This window comes from Dermacentor variabilis, chromosome 6 (genome assembly GCF_050947875.1).
Source record: "Dermacentor variabilis isolate Ectoservices chromosome 6, ASM5094787v1, whole genome shotgun sequence".
NCBI lineage: Eukaryota > Metazoa > Arthropoda > Arachnida > Ixodida > Ixodidae > Dermacentor > Dermacentor variabilis.
The window spans coordinates 59,094,117-59,102,968 of record NC_134573.1 but is presented as its reverse complement, the minus strand read 5'-3'; the positions used below and the strand labels follow the sequence as shown (position 1 = coordinate 59,102,968).

Genomic DNA, 8,852 nt, shown 5'->3' with positions numbered 1-8,852 from the left:
TACAGGACAAGGCACCGGCGCCCCTTGACGTTCAGCTCCTTGAAGGCGAGAAGCCGCTTCGTTGCTTCCGCGCTGCCTAAAGTCACCGCCCAGACGTGGTTGATTTGGTACGCCCCCAAAGCCACCACGTCAGGGAGCGTACCGGTCTTGGTCAGCGCGTCTCGGAAATCTTCGACTCTAAACGGTCGCAGTCGTGGGTCTCCGTGCAAAAAAAAAACTGTTCAAAACAACACGACCGGTGGGCAGAGTTGGCAAAATAATCTGATACTCGCTATCTCGAACTTGTTCAGGCCTGTTTCCGCGGCTACCGAAGGCCGCAATCGCCGCTCCACTGGAGCTCATGATTGGCCGTCCGTCACGCTCGGTGGCCGGAAGTAGAATGACGGAAGCGACCCTGACACTTTCCGACCTCATTATTTGTGTCTTTGCCACTGGGGCTCATGAAGGAGATCAAGCCAGAAGTGGCGTAAACAAATGTGTGTTTAGAAAAGCCGCAAAAAAGAAGGAGCAAGGTAATAACAATGCCTGCGATAAAGCACAAGGAATGACGTCATATAAAACAGTCCGTCGAGCCGGATTCGAACCAGCGACCTATGGATAACAGCTTCACTTACAATACAACTACAGTCCACCGCTCTACCAACTGAGCTATCGACGGAAGCGACGGCTGGCACTTTCCGATCTCTTTACTTGTGTGTTTACTATGGGGGCTTTTGAAGATCAAGCCACAAGTGGCGTAAACAAATGCGTGCTTAGGAAAGCCGCAAGAAAAGAAGGGGGAAGGTATTAACAATGCCTGTGATAAAGCACAAGGGATGGCTTCAAACAAAAGAGCCCATCGAGCCGGATTCGAACCAGCGACCTATAGATAACTGCTTCACTTGCAATACTACTACACTCCACCGCTTTACAAATTGAGCTATCGATATTGTTTTCTTTATTAGCCATTTTGCAACAACAATACACATACAACACATGAAAAGTGAAGACGGGGTTACAATACAATTTGTCAATACATTGAACGAAACCCCAACAGTCGTGTTGTGACTGACGTTGTTACTTAAAATTCCCTTGGTGTGACTAAGGGTTCTACCCTGGCTACCCAGGGAGAAAGACATTCTTTGATTTTTTTCAACTTGTAATAACCGAGCAATGCTCTCTCGAAAGTACAGCCTTGCTGGTCTTCCATCCGGTTCACAGTAGAAGCCAGCCATTCGTGAGCGCCATGTACTGTGCAGGCCTGTCAGCATGACTAGATCGAAAGGTACTCCTTTTTCGCTGTCTATCGCAAGGTACCTAATGCCATTTGTCTAGTGGGTATTCTTTTTTATTGTCCTCTGCAGCACCTCCCAGAAGAACACCGCTTCCCAACAGTGAAGGAAAACGGGCTCGATCGTTTCCGGCTTTTTGCAAATAATGCAGTGAGGCCCCCATGGCATGTAAAGGTCACGCTCCTCTAAGTAGGTTCTTACAGGGAGAGTTCCGGTATGCAGTTTGAAAAAGAAAGTTTTTGCACTTGGTGCTACTTGCAGTCTTTTAACCCGTTCGAGTACGTTCTGACCAAAGCCTGCACTGTATATCGCTCTCTACAACGGGATTGGCAACACTATATCACATATGTCTTTATACAGTTTCCACTTTTTAACAGAATATAAATAATCATTAGAAAAACTCAAACTCAAAAATCGCACACTAGCTACTACTTCCCGAAAATAACCTTGTACCGTCCCCGTCAGGACTTGCGTGCTAATAACATATTCAGGTAACAGTCGCCCTAATCTGGCCTGGCACACCGTTAGCAGAAATGGGTCGCTGACCTCGCGAAAAAAGAAAAATCTATTAACTAATTGTTTGAGAAAAAGGAGCGCCAGTCCGAGTCTCCCACACTTTACACACCTGAACAAATTTGTGCGACTGCACGTTTCCCACGTAGATCCCCACACAAAGGTCCCAAGAACCCTACGCAGTTTCTGCACATTTACCCTAGAACAGTGCATCACTTGTAACACATACCATAGTTTAGCCACAATAAACCTGTTACACCTGGTTACCCTCGCAAACTTGAAGAGATAATTCGCCCTCCAAGCATTCGCCTTTTCGCGTAAGAGTTCTGCTGGTTGCTTCCAGTAGTCATAATTAATTTTGTAGGACTCAAGTGGCACACCAAGGTACTTCAGAGGCGTTTTCTACAATACAACATTGGCAAAAATCTCCGGCGTCAACGGCCACACGCCGTGCCATAACCCCAGACACTTTCCCCAGTTTACTCGGCTTCCTGTAACGTCACTAAAAATTTTAACAGTTCTAATTGTTTCTTCAATGCCTTCACAGTCAATACAACATACCGCCACATCATCGGCTTATGCGAGCAGTTTGACCTCTGAAGATTGTAACAGAAAACCATGAATAGAATTATTTTCAATTATTTACAAACCATTAGGTTTCAATATATATAGAAAACACGAGTGGACTGACGGGACAGCCCTGACGCACGGAACGCTGCACTTTAATGGGGGCCCCCAATTCCTTGTTAATGATTAGTCTGGTAGAGCACTTCCGATACGCCAGAGCTACACCATCTGTGATAATGGATCCGACATTAATGTGTTCCAATATTGAAAACGAAAAAATGCGCTACGCAGTCCAATGCCTTCTCCAGATCCAACTGGAGTATGGCCACACACGCTTCAAGGGAGTCAAAACATTCAAGAACTGAGCGCATCTTGCGAACATTCGTCGCTATAGTGCGACCCTTAATTCCACACGTTTGGTGCGGGCCGACTATGTCTTTAACAACCGACTGAAGCCTAGCTGCTAAGACTTTCATTAGTATCGTATAGTCTACTTTTGTCAGTGCTATTGGTCTATATGATGTTACACTTTTCAACTTATCTACATCCTCTGTCTTCGGAATCAACACCATGTGTGATTGACCGAAAGCTGGCGGTAACGCCTTACCATCATACGCTTCGATCAAAAGTGCTACAAGTACTGCTTACAATTCCTTTTTAAACCGCTTGTACAACGCAGCGCAAAGCCCATCAGGGCCCGGTGACTTGAAGGATTCAAATTGTCAATTGCGCGTTCTACTTCAAAAACAGTTATCCGCGTTTCTAATACAACATCTCTTCACTCTATTGAGGCATGCTTTCCAAGAAGTTCGCCTTAAACCATTCTAGGTCCACCTGCCTAAATGCGAACAGACTTCCGTAGTGTTCAATGAACGCACGTGCGATACTATCAATATCTGTGTTGTATACTGATATCGCGTGTCACACTACGTTTTCATGATAATCGCTTATCGGCCACGCAAGCAGCAGTCAGCAGATCACATGTTCATCACCCTATAAAAAGGGCACGGCATCAATAAACGTTGTCTGTTCCACCCTGGCGTCCGGCTGATACGCCACAGTTGGCGACGAGGAAGCGGCGGCGATGGCCGTCGGCAGGATCGGCGAGTATCATCTCGGCACAAACGCGTCATGGGACGAATACGTCGAGAGGCTAGAAATGTTCTGCGAAGCTAACAAGATAGCGAAAGAAGAACAGAAAAGAGCCGTCCTGCTGAGTTGTTGCGGCGAAGAAGCGTACGGGCTCATCGTGACTCTGGTGAAGCCAGCAAGACCGACAACAGCAACCTACGAGGAAATTAAGACGACGGTTCGCAAGCACCTGCATCCAAGGCCTTCAGAGCTATACGCAAGGTTTTTGTTCTACAAGAGAAACCAGGCTGCCGAGGAATCAGTTGCGGACTACGTCACGGCGCTTCGCAAGCTAGCCGAAGACTGCGGTTTTGGCGACGTGCAGCTCCCGATGGACATCATGATGCGAGATCGTTTCGTATGCGGCCTCCAGAACGAAGCAGTTCAACAGCGACTTCTTGCAGAACACGACCTTACGTTCAACGTTGCGTACGACATGGCCGCGACCGCAGAAGCGACAGCCAAGCAACAACGAGACATACGGATGCACGGCCGAGACGAGGCGAAGGACTGCCAGGGCATGATACAAGCAACCCGCACGAAGCAAGACGCCACGGCAGAGGGATCTAGTTGCTACCGTTGCAACGGTAAGCACGCTCCGCATTTATGCAGTTTTAGAAAAGCGACATGCTTCAAATGCAAAAGGGTTGGACATATTGCGAGGGCTTGTCGTTCAAAAGACGAAAGTAGAGCGGCCCGGAAGACTCCTGAGCAAAAGAGGAAAGTTGAAAAGAGCAAGGGCGTGTACGAAATGAGTGCATTGTTTTCACTTTGCGAAGTGAATGAGCAAGAACAGAAGTTTATGGTTAAAATACAGATACAAGGACAAGAAGTCCCGATGGAGGTTGATTCCGGAGCATCGTGCTCAATTGTGAGTGAAGATACATTTAGAGTAATCGAGAGAAGTCGGGGTGAAATACCACTACAAGATTCTCGAACAGCTCTCGTAACCTGGTCAAAGGAGGCGTTACCACTGCTGGGTCGAGCAACCGTCTTGGTAGAATTTAAGGGCCGGAAGGCAAAGCTGCCATTGTTGGTAGTAAAGAATCGAGGCAACAGCCTGATTGGGCGAAACTGGTTTAGGCCGTTAGGCATTTGCTTGCGGGGAATCGAGCAAGTAAACGCGGAAGACGTGCCCTCACGATTTTCCGAGGTGTTTCGCAGGGACCTTCCTGGCTTCAACGGACCACCAATTCACATCGAACTGAAAGACGACGCCCAACCAGTGTTTCTCAAAAGTCTACCAGTTCCACTGGCCCTCAAGGACGACGTGGGCAAGGAAGTGGATCGCTTGGTGCAACAAGGGATATGGGAACCCGTCGCGTACTCCAACTGGGCCACGCCACTGGTAGTGGTAAGAAAAAAAGACGGAACTTTACGCCTGTGCGGTGACTACCGTAGCACCGTAAACAAAGCTATTAAATGCAGCGGGTATCCTTTGCCCACAACCGCTGAAATGCTCGCAGCTCTGGGTTCAAGCAAATTTTTTACAAAGCTAGATCTAGCTCAAGCTTATCAACAGCTAACGCTAGACGACGAATCGGCTGAAGTGCTCACAGTTAACACGATAAAGGGGCTGTACAAAGTCAAACGGCTGCCGTTTGGAATTTCGGTGGCGCCATGGGTATTTCAACGAGTCATTGATGCGCTGTTAGCAGGCATTCCCGGCGTGAAAGCCTATCTTGATGATATCTTGATTTCTGGCCGTAACGCGGAAGAGCACGCCGAGAGATTAGAAACCGTGCTATCGCGTCTGCAGAATGCGCAGTTAAGAGTAAACAAAGACAAGTGCGAATTCAACAAGCCGAGCATTGAATTCTTGGGTCACAGGATTGACGCCACGGGAATACATCCGAGCCGAAGCAAGACTGACGCCATCCATAAAGCGCCCGCACCCACAAGCAAAAAGGAGTTGCAAGCGTTCTTGGGGTTACTAAATTTTTACAGCAGTTTTCTCAAGGGCAAGACTGAAGTGGCAGAACCCCTCTATCGACTGCTCGACCATGACCACGAATGGAAGTGGACAGGTGAGCACCAACGTGCGTTTGAGAGACTAAAAAAATTGCTTAGCTCCGACTCTGTACTTGTGCCCTATGACACCAAGCTTCCTTTAATTTTGTGCTGCGACGCATCTCCTGTGGGAGTGGGGGCAGTGCTAGCCCATCGTACGACTGATGGGAAGGAACAGCCCATAGCGTATGCTTCCCGGACGCTTGGAGCCAGTGAACGTAACTATGCTCAGATTGATAAAGAGCGCTTAGCTGTTGTCTTTGGCGTGAAACGGTTCCACCAGTACCTTGCTGGGCGAGAATTTACGGTCATAACGGACCACAAGCCATTACTGGGCCTGTTTAACACGGACAAGAGGGTGCCTGAAGTTGTGTCGCCCAGAATGCTCCGTTGGATTTTATGTTTGTCTGCGTATAACTACAGCCTTCAGTACAGGCGAGGCCAAGAAAACTCCAACGCCGACGCACTCAGTCGTCTGCCAGCACCGGGAGACGAAGACGAGCCACAGCCACCTGGGGACGTGCTCCTGCTGGAAGCGGTCGAGTGCGCACCGCTGCAGGCGGCAGACATCGCTGCGCTGATCAAGAAGGACAAAGTATTATCCATGGTAAAGGAATGGATCCTTAGTGGCTGGCCGTCAACACAACTGGACAGCAAGTTCGCGCCTTACGAGGTGAGGAAGACGGAGTTGTCGTTGCATCGTGATTGCATGCTGTGGGGGAATCGCGTTGTAATTCCTAACGCAGCAAGAGGAAGTGTGCTTCAACTCCTACATGCAAATCACCCTGGGATGAGTGCTATGAAAGCGTTAGCTAGAGGGCTCATGTGGTGGCCGAAAATGGACCACGAAATTGAAGTTTGTACGACACTGTCAGCCATGTCAGAGTAACCGGCAAAGCGATCCCAAGGTTCCAGTGCATTTTTGGATCAAGCCAGATCAACCTTGGAGTCGCCTACACATTGATTTCGCTGGTCCAGTTAATGGAGAAGTATTTTTAATCGTGGTAGACGCGTACAGCAACTGGGCTGAGGTCGAAATCATGTCATCCATGAAAGCTACAGCTGTCGTCACCAGCTTAAGGAAGATGTTTGCGACACACGGGGTGCCAGACGTTATCGTTTCGGATAATGGCACAGCATTCACTAGCTCGGAGTTGCAAACGTTTTTAAAGTGCAATGGTGTGCGTGCTATTTTCACTGCTCCTTACAATCCCGCCAGTAATGGTAGAACGGAGAGAATGGTAAGAGAAGTTAAAGAAGCGTTAAAGAAGCAACAGGATGGTTCAACGCAGTGCAAGATTTCGCGGTTCCTGTTTAAACAGCACACGACGCCGCATTCGGTCACGGGGAAATCTCCGGCAGAATTGATGTTCGGACGAAGGCTGAGGACAGCCTTGGACAGACTTCATCCGGACCGGCAATACGTGCCGGAACCGCAACGACCAGAGATTAAGAGGTTCCACGTCGGTGACGCGGTCTATGCTAAAAGCTTTTGTCCAGGTCCAAGGTGGAAGGCGGCCAGGGTTGTGGCAGTGCGAGGCCCGGTGTCGTACATCGTCCAGCTGGACAACGGCGAACGCCATCACAGGCACCGGAACCAGTTGAGGAGCGCCTGGACGAGTCTCGAAGCCGATCCAGTCTCAAGTGCAGACTACCACGTCAGGCTGCCTCCTACAGTCAGACAACCACAACAGCTACCGGTCAGCACGGAAGCAGCCGCAGGCGCAAGACCGGGCCAAGCTACCCAAGACCCGGTCGAGACGCGAAGATCAACACGCGTTAGACGGCCTATCGCACGTTATGGCATTGATGACTAACCAGACATTTTGCAATTGTGTAACGAATCTTAGGGGAAAGGAATGTTGTATACTGATATCGCGTGTCACACTACGTTTTCATGATAATCGCTTATCGGCCACGCAAGCAGCAGTCGGCAGATCACATGTTCATCACCCTATAAAAAGGGCACGGCATCAATAAACGTTGTCTGTTCCACCCTGGCGTCCGGCTGATACGCCACAATCTGGAACTTCGTTACCCCCCACCTCGATCACGTCAATATGATTACGTCGAGCGTGCGATTTTTCCAGTCCCAGCGCCCTTTTTCTGGGCGCATCCCCTATCGCAAGGGCTTCGGCTCGAGCACGAACTATCGCTCCGCGATAGCGTTCCGCATCATGCAGTTCAAGTTTCTGTTTTATATTCCATATGTCGCTTTTGCATGCTCCCGGTTCTTGGCACTCCAGTTCTGTTAACTTTTCCAAGATTATTCTAAGTTCGTTTTCTTTCTTTCTTGTTCATGCATTATTGGATGGAACGATCAATGGCTTTCATTTTAATGCACTGTTTAAACTCTTCCCGTCGATCTGTTAATGCACCCTAGCCGGCAATTGGAATTATTTTGATGCAGTCCGATATGTATTCTCCGAAACTTTCGCCATTGAAGTTTGAATTCATTCTCCACTGCTCCAAAGAGAAGCTGCCGCCTTTTTTCTTCCTATGTCACATTTAACTAGACAATGATCAGTGAAGCAAATAGGATATACGCTGCAACTATTACACATTGGTATTGCTCGGAGCGACAAGTAAATACGATCAAAGCGCGCATGGCTATTTCCTTGAAAGTGCGTGAAAGGCATATCTCGCGTCCCTATCACACATTGAGCCAAATACGCTGATTCTCATTCAGTAATTATCTCGTTCAAAACATCCCTACTTTTATCGCTCCCTAATCCTCTATTAGACCGATCTCGGGTACTGAGAACACAATCGAAATCGCCTAACAACACCATCTGTTTTTCAGAAGATATGTACTCTTTTAACATAGAAAAAAACAAAGCCCATTCCTCCAACGCATTTGGTGCATAAATACATACCACACGCCATTCAATTCCACACAAAGCAAAATCAAATAAAACTAAACTACCAGATGGACATGAAAAAAACCTTGCACCGTGATACCTGATAATTTCCTAAAAAGCATCACGCAGCCCGCCGACGTCCCAAAGGCATGGCTCACTACCACGTAGTACCGTGGCGTAAACCGCTGCGCCCTGCTGCGGGTCTCTTCGTCCCCACCCACTTTTGTCTCTTGCACGGCTAACACACCAAGGTCATAGTCCATCAGCAGCCTACACACTTGGCTCTGCTTACGCTTGGCGGCCAGACCTCGAACGTTTAGCGTGGCCAATCTGAGCGACGGGTTGGGAGCCATGATTATAGGTATAGTGAAGATTTGGACCGGAGCATGGTGTTTACCTTTAGCTCCTAGAACACAGATAGACGCCCCCGGAGCTGCCCGGTGGACCGCTACCACTGGAGAGCGGTGGCCGCTTCTCGGATTTCTTGTCTGCGGTAGCG

The 8,852-nt window shown here is 48.7% G+C and overlaps 1 protein-coding gene and 1 non-coding gene across 2 annotated transcripts; one reads left to right on the top strand and one right to left on the bottom strand.

Moving 5' to 3' along the window:
* Nucleotides 1–563: 563 nt before the first annotated feature.
* On the bottom strand, nucleotides 564–658 carry TRNAY-GUA (transfer RNA tyrosine (anticodon GUA)). The gene is made up of 2 exons: nucleotides 622–658; nucleotides 564–599 (listed from the first exon to the last, which is right to left on the bottom strand). It is a non-coding gene; the product is annotated as a tRNA-Tyr (tRNA).
* Nucleotides 659–3,340: 2,682 nt separating this feature from the next.
* Nucleotides 3,341–7,275, top strand: LOC142586149 (uncharacterized). The gene is made up of 4 exons (XM_075697401.1): nucleotides 3,341–4,353; nucleotides 4,636–4,836; nucleotides 5,776–6,165; nucleotides 7,081–7,275. The coding sequence occupies exons 1-4, from the start codon at nucleotides 3,436–3,438 to the stop codon at nucleotides 7,273–7,275; spliced, it is 1,704 nt and encodes a 567-aa protein (XP_075553516.1). The 5' UTR covers nucleotides 3,341–3,435.
* Nucleotides 7,276–8,852: the final 1,577 nt, after the last annotated feature.

What these genes read in the sequence shown, in the direction of transcription:
- LOC142586149 (XM_075697401.1), top strand. Translation starts at nt 3,436, where the DNA reads ATGGCCGTCGGCAGGATCGGCGAGTATCATCTCGGCACAAACGCGTCA. An exon ending in CCGGAGCATCGTGCTCAATT is followed by an intron (nt 4,354 to 4,635) that starts GTGAGTGAAGAT and finishes CGATTTTCCGAG; the next exon opens with GTGTTTCGCAGGGACCTTCC. An exon ending in GGGCCACGCCACTGGTAGTG is followed by an intron (nt 4,837 to 5,775) that starts GTAAGAAAAAAA and finishes CGGTTCCACCAG; the next exon opens with TACCTTGCTGGGCGAGAATT.